General features: G+C 45.5%; 1 protein-coding gene across 1 annotated transcript in view; it reads left to right on the forward strand.

Moving 5' to 3' along the window:
• Window positions 1-13,080, forward strand: part of UST (uronyl 2-sulfotransferase) — a 1,214,931-nt gene extending 1,201,851 nt beyond the window's left edge. The window contains exon 8 of the mRNA XM_069606670.1: window positions 10,606-13,080. Coding sequence (XP_069462771.1) covers window positions 10,606-10,895 — 290 coding nt within the window. The 3' untranslated portion in view covers window positions 10,896-13,080. The remainder of the gene's footprint in view (window positions 1-10,605) is intronic.
• The last annotated feature ends 880 nt before the right edge of the window (window positions 13,081-13,960 follow it).

Here is a 13,960-nt window from a genome sequence, read left to right on the forward strand (position 1 = left end):
CTGGGCCCAGGGCCTTCTTAAGCATAACCTCCACCTGTTGCTCCATGTTCTTCTGGTTAGATGATTCCGACACACCTACAATCCGCAGGTTGTTCCTCCGACTACGCGATTCCAAATCATCCTGTTTGGCCATCAGTTCTTTCAAAGCCCTCTGCACCGATGTCATATCCCTAACTAGGGAGCACGACTCATCCTCTACCGTTGACACTCTACCTTCCACCTCATCCAACCTCTCGCCATGTTTGTCCAGCCTGACCTGTATATGGTCGACCTTGCAGGTAAGTGTGTCCATTTTCCCATCCAGGGTTTGGATACTGGACTGTAGTTGATTAAACATAATTTTGATATCCTGGAGGGCCCCCAACGTGTCAACCGCCGGCGGTGATTGTAGCCCCCAGGGCTGCTCCGCAGGCTCCATGCTCCCCGCCGATGCCGAGATGCCAAACCGCTGCTTGGATTGCCGCTGTCTACTCTTTTTACCGGGCTTGGACATCCCCCTCAACCCAGGAGGGGGGAGAGACCCAGAGTGGCCCAGTGCAATTCCGCTCCTCCAGGGCCCCAGATAGAAACAGCAGCTGCACCGGGTCCACCACAGGTAGTTGAAATAGTCACAGGCGAAAAGTCAAGGAGAGCTCCCCCTACTGCACCCCACGGGTCTCTCTGCTAATGGATGCCTAATATAGTTGACAGCGCACCAAGTCTCTCGCGCCTCCCGGGAGCTCCCCCCCAATGCCGAAGGTCACCTCCCAGGACTCCTTAGGGCGCGGACACCGCGCTCCAGGGCGCATGCAGCTCCCTCCCCACACATCCCGGCACCAGGTAAAGGGCACCGCTCCTCAGATGCAGCAGGGCCACCCCCGGCGGGTCCCAGCACACCAGCCGCCTCCAGCTCAATGCACGCGGTTCCTCCACCACCCCTCTCAGGCCCAGTCCCCTCACGGAGCTCGATGTATCCGCAAGTCAGAGCGGAGGGGCTGGGTGGGAGCCGGCACCGCGACCAGCCCAGGCCAGGCGAGCCTCCGTTCCGGATCCAAGCCGCAGCCTCCGCTGGTGCACCTCAGCGACCAGGTCTGCAGGCCGTCCACCGGGGGATCGATCCAAGGTTCCCAGCACCCCCCGCCACAGAGTCGGAGCTCTTCCACTTCGCTGCTTGGCAGCCCCAGGCAAGCCGCACGTCCTCCGCCAGGCAGCGTATGTCAGAGGATTCTCCAGCCACTGACACCGCCCTCCTCTTTCCTCCGTCGCTGGACCTCCGATCGGCCGTCCACCAGGCGCCGGCGCGGCCAACCACACCATGCGGCCGGGGACCCCACCGGAGCGCCAAGCCCCGGGGCACCTCCACCAGCCCTCCGCTACACACCGGACACCGCCAGCCCGAGGACAGGACCATCCCACAGCTCTACCCCGAACGTGGAGGCAAAACTTTGTCGGGAATGCTCCGGATATTGTCCGGATATCACAGGGTGGCTGGGAGCTCACAGGCTCGTGGCCATTTTGGCTGGGCTCACGAGAGCCCCCCCCCCAGTGTGCAGTAAAAGTTCTCATTAAAGAAAGACGGCTTTACCTTCTCATGTTGGGGTTGTAAATTCCCATTCCCTACAAAGAAGCCAAGATATTTTATAGCGGATTGGGCCAACCTGCACTTAGCTGGGTTAGCAGTCAGGCCAGCATTTCTGAGAACTTTCATGATGGTATAAAGATGGAAGAGATGGGCCTCCAAGGTTTTGCTATAAATGACAATGGGCCTCGTTCCGAGATTGGAGGTAGCCAAGGCGCTATTTGCGCCATGGCTGCCTCCAATACCGGGTCCGTGTCCGGCTGGTTGAATGGGGATTTATCGGGACATTCCGATTTGTGCAGACCCAGTAAATCCCAATTCAACCAATCATTCCCCATTCACATTTGAGCCCCCATAAGGCTCAATGGGAATGGGGAAGCCGCTAATTACGGGCCTGCTAATAGCAGACCCGTTATCAGCACCCTTGTCCCTTAGCGGGACCCGTAAAGAACATGTGGTCAGACCACACGTCCTTTGCGGCTCCCGCTAAGGGACCTTGGAATTGGGCGGTAAGGCTTTAACGGCACTGGATCATCTTACCGGTGACCGTTATCCCTTACCGCCCAACTCGGAATGAGGCCCAATATCTTCAATATAAGCTTGACACGCTGTAAAGTGGCTGATACACTGTGTAGACCGAAAGGAAGGACTTTAAATTAGAATAATACTAGCAGCATTGAAAACGCTGTCTTTTCCTTATCTGGTCCATATACGGGAACTTGCCAGTACCCTTTTGTTAAATCTAGGGTCGATAGATAGGTGGCTGCTCCGAGTTTATCAATTAGATCGTCGATGCGTGGCATGGGTTAGGCATCGAAATCTGATATTGCATTAACATGGCGGATGTCTATACAGAATCTTCAGGAATTATCTGTTTAGTGACCAACACGATAGGAGAGGACCATGGACTTGAGGAAGGCTCAATGATGTTAGGTTTCAACATTTTGTTGGCTTTCTCAATCGTTATCTATTTACGGGCTTCAAGAAGTCGATATGGTTTTAAGTGTACCACTTTACCTTTAGGTGTTCTAATATAGTGGTATGTACCTTTTACTCTTCTGGTTTTTCTAAGAATACATAGCGAAATGAAATTATTAGATCTTGTTTATGCTGAGGGGATAATTCAGAAGGAATTAAATCAAAGTTATCTATATCTCCGTGAACCAGACAGGCTAGTGCTTTGGCATGGATGGCTGACTGTTCTCTTTCCACTCTTTTAAGAGATTTACATGATATTATTGGGTTTTCTGTGTTTTATCTGGTTGGGCTACTCTATAAGTACAAGTTCCCGTTCTTTCTACTATCTCATAAGGTCCATGCCATTTGGAGACTAGCTTGTTCTCTGAGGTTGGTAAGAGGACCTGTACTTTCTAGAGAATGATCTTAAATTCACTTTCTTGTCATAAGTGGTCTTTTGTTGGCCCTGGGCTCGGACCAATTTCATATGTTCTCGCATTCGGGTGGCGGTTTGCGAGATGGGAATAGGGTCTCCTCACATTCTTCCCAGGTTTCCCAGAGCATGTCCGGGACATCTCTCGGCTCTCTTCCATAGAGCAACTCAAAGGGAGAGAAACCTGTGGAAGCTTGGGGGGTTTTGCTCACTGCAAATAGTGCCTATGGGATCGATCAGTCCCAGTCTTTTCCAGTCCTTGTCTACCAGTTTTCATAGAATTAGTTTTATGGTTTTATTGACTCTTTCTACCAAGCCATTGGTCTGGGGATGATACACACAAGTCTGCAAGGTGGCAATGTGGAGTAGCTCTTTGACTTCGGCAATCAGCTTACTCATAACATTCGAGCCCTGGTCCATTAGTATTTCCTTGGAAAGCCTACCCATGTGAAATACGATACAAGAGGTTTAAGGATCTGCTGGGTAGTATTATTTCGCATTGGGAATGCCTCAGGATATCGGGTTGCATAATCTACGATCACCGGGACATATTTATTACCTAATCTGGATGTTTTAAGTGGTCCAATTATGTCCATACCAATTCTCGAAAAGGGGATTCCTATGATCGGCAATGCGTTCAGAGGGGCAGGTGGTGGTATATGCTTGCTGGTCTTTTAACATATTTCCCATGTCTGGATGAAAGTTTTTACATCGGTGTGGATACCTGGCCAATAAAGCTTCCCACTAATATGCACCTCTGTTTTAGAGTGTCCTAAATGCCCTCCGGTAAGATGGGAATGTGTGATTTCCTTTCAATGGCTTTTGGGTATCACTGATTGTGTTTTTATCATGCCTTGTGGGGAGGTTTCTCTTCTGTAAAGCAATCCTTGTTTTAGAAAGAAAAAGGGACTCCCCTTCTCTAATCCTTCTTCTTCCAGAATTGCTTGTAAAAATCATTTAGCAAGAGCTGGATCATTTCACTGGGAGAAGGCTAGGTCGGGATAGATGGTGGGTTCTTCTCCCTGCCTTTCTTCGATGTTAATCAATTTATCAGCTTCCCCAAAAGCCTAAATGACCTCTTTCCATTTTATCCAGTCACCTTCTTTAAACTGAGGAAATAGAGCTCTTTTCAAAATTCCTTGAGCAATTTGTTCTCCCTGATGTACCTCCAAGGGATCTTGGCCCGGTTTTGTAAGAGAACCTTCACGTCTCCCTGAAAGTCGGGATCAATAACGCCTGCTGAGATGTCTATCCCGAAACTTCCACGCTAAACCAAATTTTGAGGCTAGTGAATACCAAGTCTGTAGGAATCATTCCTCTTTTCCCAGGGGGAAAATGCTCCTAATGCTTTCCCTAATTATCCCTAAGAATCCCTAATTCCCTAATGCTACAGATATCAAACCCTATTGATTCCTTAGTGGCGGTGAACGGGCTAAAGGCTCTCTGACTAAGCTTTTGAAATTGTTCGGTTCCCCAATTAGTTTCAATTGAGTCACATCGCACTGCTGACTCCATATGTAAGGAACTCGTGGTGGCAACAGTAAAGACAGACACAAGTGATCACAGTTCAAGGGTGTTTATTAAACTGTGAATGCAGGGTGGAAAAATGCCTGAACTAAACCTAAATATACGATAGGAGCAAGCTGCAACCATCAAATGAAAATAAGACAGTCCTTGTGGCGTTGTGTCAAAATAAAAGGGCCTATACTAAGAAAAACCTATTGCCAATCCTTACTCTAAATAAAAAAAGAAGTGAGGGGTAAAAGTTGTCAATAAAGAAAGAAGAGTTCACAAAACAATATGTTAGGATGTGATTGCCAGGGGTCTCCATTCCTCAAGTTTTGAGCATGGGACAAGACGGATCTCCTGAGCACAGCACACACTCGAGCCTTCCCAGCACGAGTCGACAGTTCCGTATCAGCTATCAGGTTCTTCAATGATTAAGTCTCCTGCCTTCGATGGCCTTATGCATTCAACAAACAAACATAAATTTCAAGTCCACATATTCTTTAGGTGGCAGCTTCACCCTTGGGTCCTCCTCTTCCAGGCGCTGACCCTTCACAAGTCATATTCAACAAATTACTTGAACAGTTCCTTTCAAATGAACTATGGGTGATGACTTTCCACACCTGGATTTCCCTCTTTGGGTTCGGACTCTTTTTCAAATGCAAGCCTCCCTCCTTCGGGTTCACAATGACTTTTCTTGCATTCACAAGTCTTAATGTCTTTTCAAACAATTCACTGTAGACATCCCTCCACCGGGTTCATTCCTGTCAATACACTGTTCATATACTTATTTTATCCATGAGGAATACATTTCACTTAGCTTTCACAATCATGTATCAGTCAAAGGCTTTCAACGGTACAGAGGATTTTACAAGACCCCTGTATGACCACTTTGACCTCTCTTCACCTCTTCCTAAGGCTTTCTTCTGCTTTGAGTCACGGTTGGTACCACAGAGACCAGCGTCTCTCATTGGCTTGGTTATCAGCAGAGGAGGGTCTCATGTACCATTAACACCTGCTGCAACACACGCTGGCCTTTGTTCGCAGTCTTACATTTCTATTTGCGGATGTTTTACAAGCCTTGGACAGAAAGGGCAAGGTCGCTTCTCTCTTTGTCGATATGCACCGTCTTTTACCTCCTTTTGAACTGCCGTACTGAGTTAGCTCTCACGTTGTGCGGTCTGCCTTGCTCGTCCTGTGCTCTCGTGTTCCACCTTTTATCCCTGTGGGAAAGGGAAAGGGCCATCAGGTGTGAGTGATTCTGGTAAATTGCCTGATTTTGCCTGACCCTTGTTAATACAAGGGTCAGGCAAAATCAGGCATTTTTTTTATGTCAGGTAAATGGCTCTGGTGTTATTCCGTTGTCTTTTGTGTTGTGCGAAAGTGTTTGTGTCGGAAAAGGGAGGGGGGAGTGTTTAGGAATATCCTATGTGGTGTTGAAAGAAGAGGGCTACTGCATCTCACCTGTAGGTGTCCCACTCCCACTCCCCAAGGACCCCCCATCCAGGTTATCCTCCCTCACTGGTCCACACCCAGGAACTGGATCCAATATCGATGACTGTGTCTGGCCACCTGGATGACAGATCTCCTGGGACTAGCTAGGTAGGCATCTTCAGGTTTCTCACAGTGGGGAGCTCTGGAAAGCAACTTGTCCACATAATGTAATTATCCTGAGTCACAAAGCTAGCCCCTGTTCTGGGAACCCTCTCCATTCCCTAGTCCAACAAGTAACCTCCCCTTTGGCCCCGACTGCCCTGCACTGTATAATTTCATCTCCTCATACCCTACAATTAACATCCCCTCTGGGCTCAAACTGCCAACTCCCCTGAGCTGGGAATCGCACAGAATACTTGAAAGTGTGTATTCCACTATGTATCCCATCTCCCCTGGAAACAACCTTGGCAACACTTGCCCGACAAACACTTGCCTGGGTATAAGACTGGACTTTCTCTTTTTTCCTTGGCTGCTGGTGGTGTGGTGTGCTAACATGGGTTGGGGATAGAGGCTGCAGAGGCCCTTCTGGTAGGTACCATCCTCCCTGTCTGGCCTTATCCTTCTCCCGTGGTTCCCTTCCTCCCCAATCCTGCTTTATCTTTCCACCAGTGGGTCTCCTGGCCTCTCTGTCTCTTCTTCCCCTGCTTCTCTTTCCTGGCCTCTTAGCATCTGTCCTGCTGTGCCTCTGACCCCTGTTCCCCCTGTGCCCCTGTGCCTCAGTCCACCTGTACTTTAGTCCCCCTGTACCTCTGTACCTGTGTCCCCCTGTGCCTCTGTTCTCCCTGTGCCCCTGGTCCCTCTGTACCCCTGTGCTACTATCCCCTGTGCCTCTGTTCCCAGTGTGTGCCTGATTGCATTGTGCCCCTGTCCCCTCTGAGTCCCTGTGTGTCCTCCCACCATCTCTACCAGCCCCCCTTCCCTTTCTCCCTTGGTGCCACTTTGCCCCGTTGCATCCAAGGGTACTCCCCAGGCCCCGGGTTGCATGTCAGGGGGTGTGTCTAGCTAGTCCAGTGTGTCAAATTTATACTGTTGGCAATTACGGCACTCCTCATTCTTTAATAAATATGTTCCTAGTTTCTACAAAGACTTTCGTGCCTTCATTGTGTTCCTAGTTTTCAGAGTAGCCTTCCTGTTATTACCAGGGGGGCCCAGTCCATCTTCATTCAATACACATCCTCAGTGGGTCTGTTGACTCTCTGGTCCAAAACTGTGGCCCTGCCTGGCGTCTTCCCCACTGCCTCCCCCATTTTGGCATTCCTCCCACTGCAAATTACCTTAAGAAGTGGATTTTGTTGTCTGTGGTAACACCGTGTGTCATTTGCATGTGTGATTGGTAGTGGGCAAGCAGGACCCACAGGGATTTCATGTACAGGTTAAAGATGATTGGAGGGAGGATTGAGCCCTGGGGTACACCACAAGTTATTAGAAATCAGAGTGGTGAGGACCTGGATCTTAGAGTATGCAGTGTTATATTATACAATGCAGTGATCATTCTACAGAATACTTATGCCTGAAGGTTTGGAGTGTGAGGGAACTATGAAAGGATCCAGTCAGAGTTGCAGCTCCTACTCTCTGCTCTTTCACACAAATCTTGAAGAAAGCTAGGCTGATGTTAAGGCAGTACACATTATTGTAAGGGCTTAATCTACATGCATTGTTTTCTAGTTGAGAGAATTAAGAAGACCCTTTTCACGATCTTGTTGGCAACGTCCATATTGAACATGAAGTGAGGAGGTAGAGTTCACTAGTAATTGTTCATATTTTTGTCATGAACTACTCAATAGATACCAAAACAGCCTTGATACTTGACAAGTCCAAGTGATGGTATGGAATTGTAATGTAGCGATTTGCACAATCACATCAACTCATCTCCTTCATAAACCTTTATCATGTCTAAAACTTGGACATTGCTCAGAAACACATGAGTTCTCACCCTAAATGTGATATGGGCTAGGGCTGAGCGATATTAACCAAAAGCCATATCTCGATATTTTTGGGTTGAATGACAATATACGATGTATATCTCAATATTGTTTATGTGGGTAAAATGCTCAGTTGTAAGCCTCCAAATGCATGTGAGATGTCACAAACACCTTTATTTATAAGACATGGATCAAAATAAAGTGCACATACAGGGTTCCTCTTCCTGTTTGAGAATACACACAGCTGTGTAAATACCAAAATATAAATAAAAATGGTAGTTTATATATCGAGATATATACATACATATGTATATATCTCGATGTTAACGACATTGTCTCATTCTATATCGATTTGGAAAATATATCAATATCTCTCCAAAACTCGATATATCGCCCAGCCCTAATAAGGGCCATGCTGTGCAAATAAACAGTCATAGTGAACTTATCATCTCCTGCCCTGTTCAATATGTACACAGTGCCCAAAGTGGGATGTGCTGCTCATATTTTGTAGCAATATGGCAGAACGGTCCTTTCCTGCCTGAGTGAATTTGAGTCAAGGAGCAAACCTCAGATCGGAATAGTTTTTTGCCTTTATGTGCACCCCTGCCTCTTTTCAGCAGAATGTCTATCAAACAGTAAAGCAGAAATGCTACAACAGCCTCTACAAAAATAGTTAACAATCTACATCCACACAAAAAGATCACAATTCTTTCTCACAGCATATACTGCATATACTGTGAACAATATTTGATGGTACTCTCTGCATTTGTACTACTTTGAATGACCAACATTGTAGTTTCAAAGTGCCAAACACTTGTCCAAGACGTATTATGCCCCGGGCCTTAGTCTGCTGGGAAGAATAGCATGAGCAAGGGTGAAGTAAGAGGGGGGGGGGGGCAGGAGTTTCCAGACACAGACAGGTAGCCAAGGAAGGCTAAACGCTTATATTTGCATGGACGCACATTCCTCCATTATACATGGAGTATCTTCTACGGTAGTCTATGTGTTGAGCTTTTTGATTCTAAAGCAGGTTTGGAATGTTATAAAATAAAGATCGAATAGTAGTGGGCGGGTGAGAGTCTCGAGAGAATGCCTGGCCAATCTTGGGAGATATCTTGCCTTAAAACACCTACCACATTTTTTAGCGTACCGTAGGTAAGTTAAGATGACGTTCCCATGAAAGTCAAAGGGATTGTGCACGCGCACCTCACTGTCTGAAACTTTGCTCTCAGGTTTGGATCTGAGATATTAATTCTGCATCTTCCCTAAATTCGGGACCTGAAATCAGACGTTAGGATGCGCAGTCATGTTTTCATTTGATTTCCTGGCACAAGATTATTTTTTGCTTCAATTTGACAGAATGTTGGCTTTTTCTGGATGCTCGCTCTGTTCACGGCCAGAGAAGTAGCTTCTGAGAGGGGGATGCGGGGGCTGGCACTGACAGAAAACCACAAGCCGGGGTCCAAGAAGAAGAGAAATCTTTAACTTGCGCAATCTGTTGATAGGGTGATGTTTTATTGGACCCTCTGGGGACAACCATACGAGAAGATTAATAGTAGTTTGTCGTTTCTTACGCAGACATAATTGTTCTAACATTTTGACCCACTGTTGAAATGAATGGTTTGATTAAGTAATATTGACCACTAGTCGGTGCTAAAAAAAATTCAGATGTGGAACTTTCAGTGGGAAACTTTCAGTGCACCCCAGAATGCTATGCAAGAGAAAGGGTTTGCTATCTTGACAATAGCACGTTTTGGCATGAGAAGCATGTTGTTTCACAATAGGATCTGCAGGGAAAAGAGGGCACGGCATTCAGCCATCGCCGTCTTCTTTCACAGTACTGTTTGCCTAACATTTTTTGCTGAAAGAAAACATTGAAAAATATGCAGGGGGTAAGGGCATATGAGGGTTACGGTGGGCTATAGGGAATGCATAATAGGGAAGAAGGGATTTGGGGGGACCCCCTAAAAAAACATAAATACTTTTCGGCAAAATATTTTCAGCAAAAAAAGCAGCAAAAAAAACTGGGGTAGAATGAAGATAGAATGGAAAAGATATGATGAATTGACCTGGCTTAGAAGATATGGTTTGGTTTCACAGTGGAGGGTCAGCAAACATTGTGCAGGCACATGCTAAGTCTTCTGGTACAGAACACTGGTGGAACCTATTAATCATATGCAACCCATCAATGATTTCTAAAGGAAGCTGGTCAGCTCTGGCAAGGCACCATTGTACAAGTGGCATCCCCCCTATGCTTACCCAACTTCAAATAGATGCATGAGTTTCTATGACCTGTTATGTCCCGCTACTGTGTTTTATACCTGCCATTTGTATGGTCTCCCGGCGCTCTGGCAGATCTGAAAGAGAGAGGGTGGATTAGGTTAGTGGGGAGAGGGGGAAACGCAAAATCGTTGGATATATGCCGACCAGACATACTCTGTGGGCAGGTCTGTTTCTAGGTGTTTGGTGCCAAGAGCATGGAGGATTTTGTGTCTAGATGGGAGCGGCCTATGCCGTGGTGCTATAATGCATCAGCTGGGGCTCTGGGTTGTTGAGGTCTGGTGTTCTGTTTTTTGATTTCGACTGAAGTGATTGACTCAAGAATTGGGGTTATGTTGCTCTTCTGTGACGCACACACCCAAGCATACACCCCTAATCAGTGACCAGTTTTGACACTGTCTTCAAGTGACCTGCTTTGACGATTCTGATGCAGCGCCCTCTCTTTTGTCTTCCAGACCACCGCAAGCTGGGAAATCTGACTGTGACAGTGAAAAAGACCATCCCTTCTCCGGATGCATTGCAAGTTCTCTACCAGCGCCTGAAGTACGAATACGAGTTCTATCACTTTGTCAAGGACCAGTTCCATCTGCTGAAGCGCAAGTTTGGGATGAAGTCCCACATTAAGCCCCCGCCCAAGCCAGAGTTCTTGATCCCCAATCCCCTGGAAACAGAAGAACCAATTGAAGACGAGGAAGGCCAAGACCTAGACGATGAAAAGTGGCTGGAGGACATCTACAAAAGGTGATTCAGACACGCCCTGGAAACCTTGCGCCCCATTTCTTAAGAGCTTTTTTTATTGTTAAAAAGGATACCTTAAGGAACTGTGTTAATGCTGGGTTTGACTTAACCTCGGTTTTCCTGGCTTCAGAAGACCTTGAGGAGAAGGTGATAAAGGAAGGCAGTGAAACACAAAGGACGACCCTTTTCAGAGACATGGAGATCGCTGTACGCAGAAAGTAGCAGACATGTTGGTAACACACACACACATGTGCAGACATGCAATAGAAGTAGAAACAATAAAGAATCCGTTAAATAGAGAGAAACAAGTATACCAACTGGCACATAGAGAAGGGAACAGCCAAACAAACCAGGAAGCAGAAACACACCACAGCAAAGAGAGACAGATAAGTAAGCCAATACAAGAGACTTGCAAAGTGCTGTCAGAGGGAGAAGCAGATTCAAGAAAGCACCAGAGGCTTGCAAATATGCATGATGCATGCAAAATGATCTACAACAAGCACAGAACTTCTGATAAAGACGGTGTGTGAAGAAGCTAAAACACAAGCAGTGGAGCAAACAAGAGAGTTTGCTACACAGAATGGAACAACCGGGTCGGTCATAACGGTATATATGATCTGTAATTCACAACCGTTGAACATTTATTCTATGTTGGGTTTAAACAGAAACCTCAATATTTGGGTACCACTGGCATTGAAGTAAGAAGTGGGAAGACTTGCATTAGTCACTCATTATCCTTGTATATTGACTTGTTTTCATGTAGAAACACTACTTTGTTGTCCGGAAGTAGAACGCTGATATTGCCAGCAATTCGATAAGACCCTCTAGAGCTATTGCTATAAATATCAAATGCAAAAACATGTATACACACACACAAACACACACACACACAAAGACTCTCCGATGCGTATTTCCATTCTAGCGCCAGGACAGTTTTGGATCACAGTGCGCTATACAAAAACAAATAATATAACATAACAAACGCACACACGCGCATACACACACGCACATATACAAACGCACACACACTCACACACACACACACACACACACATGCATCCAAATGCACATGCAGAATGGACATGTAGCCTTAATACACTCATGGTTGGCTGCCTAGAGTGCTTAGAAAGCTGTTGGTGTGCGCACAATAAAACCACTTATGAACGGCAAACAGAATAGAGAGCATTGCAAGGCTTTCAACACATACCACGTGGTGGTGTTTCCTGAGGATAACATAGGGATAAGAACTGTAAATGTTCCATATCAGCTGATCTGCTCCCTCCATATCCCACAGGTTCTTTTGTATCTCAAAGGACAGATGTGAAACTATATCATAGTGTCAAGGAATTAGATGGTGCTGTCTGTAGAATTGCTGATGTATACCAGGTGCGTTTGTTAACCATGCGGCATTCCGTGGGCACTGTCTTGCACATATGCACTACCATGAAGGAGCACATGAACGGGAGCGGGAGAAGTGGCCCGAAGGAAAGCTCTGCCCTATCACCTTGACAGAATTCACCAGAACATGTACTTTAAGTGGTTTCTATGAAATTACTCTAACGAAAGTCTGGCTCGTCCATTACATAGTGAGTTTGGTTTATCTGGATTTTTCCTCCAGTCGTAGGTCAAGTTTAACGATAACATGTTTGTAAAGCAAGTGCATATTTGTTTGCATAGAATGGAAAAAGATGATGATTGCTTGCTTGCTTTGGAGTACGGTTTGGCGTTTACTTATCAATAACTTTGTTGAGTATCAGCCCTTGCCACTCTCCACCGGTAGAGCCCAAGCACGTCCTACATGATCTTTGTCAAATTCTGTCTAATAAAGTATTTGTTTAATGCCAATAATGTAGCTAATAGAGCAAACACTCAAATGTATTGATTTGATAATTGTAGGTGTTGTGTTCCATTGTATGCCCTCCATTGTCCATTACACACAGCAACACTTCTTACTACCCCCGAAAGCACTTCATGCAATGTATGGCACATAAGCTTCCAAGACAGCCCAAGTACTCCAATTTTATGTCATGAAATGTTGTGTACATTTACATTTTTAATTTAAACAAAAATCTATATATATAAGCATACATTTTAAACTGGTTAATCTTTAACTGGCTTATTTATTGTCTTTCCAGCACATTCCAAATGTTTTGTTGATCAAGATGCGGTTCAATAAAGTTGTTTTATGTTGATTCGTTCTGGATTGTTTTGCTGTGCTTGCCATAGAACCACATCACAGTTTTAAACTAGTGTGGCCAAGACTGTGGCAGGATTACAATGCTGGGCAACAGAAAGATTGGATAGACCAGCCAGCTCCCTAAGATAGAACATTAGCTGTACTACGAAGCCGTGATATGAGCCGCAGTAGAAGACAACAGCCAAGCACATACAGAAGGAATACAATCCTTTCACTGAATGGTTATCTTTTTACATTTCTTTTGTTTGTCTTTTATTCCACCTGCTTGTGGTTGCTCTTTTTCAAAAATGTATTTGCGTATGTTTACTTTCATTGAAACCATTATATGAATCAACCCATACCACAAGACAAATAGGATGCATGTATTAACATCTCACTCACTGACTGTCTGTGTTTCCTCCTATTGTAACGAAATGCAATCCACCTGGGTCTTGTATAGCGCGACCTCTACCGTTTTGGCAGTTTGTTGGAGCCAGAAGTAAGTACTAGTTCAAAATCTGTGTAATTTCTTATATCATTAGATTCAATTTCCTGCCATTTTGTTTCCTATTGTGAAGACTCTCCATGCCGGCATTCCATAGACGGAAACATAGCCGTCCGCAGGAGAATGATAACATTTCTCTCCAATGGCTTTGCTACTCTTGTTCTAAGAAACGATTGATCCTCACATACCGCTCCTGGTGATGTCATCCTTATTACTTCTGTAGAGTCTTCTTCTAATTGTAAATTAGCCTTCAACAATTCTGCAAAGTGTTTGATACCTCTGTAAAAAATACCTCATTCAGTTTATAGATTTACATTCATAAGCAATGATTCATACAATCTCCTTCAAGCTCGTCGACACATTAAGGTACTCTCTTATGTTTCCGCTATTG

This window comes from Ambystoma mexicanum, chromosome 4p (assembly GCF_040938575.1).
Source record: "Ambystoma mexicanum isolate Mex_15411 chromosome 4p, UKY_AmexF1_1, whole genome shotgun sequence".
NCBI classification, from domain to species: Eukaryota; Metazoa; Chordata; class Amphibia; order Caudata; family Ambystomatidae; genus Ambystoma; species Ambystoma mexicanum.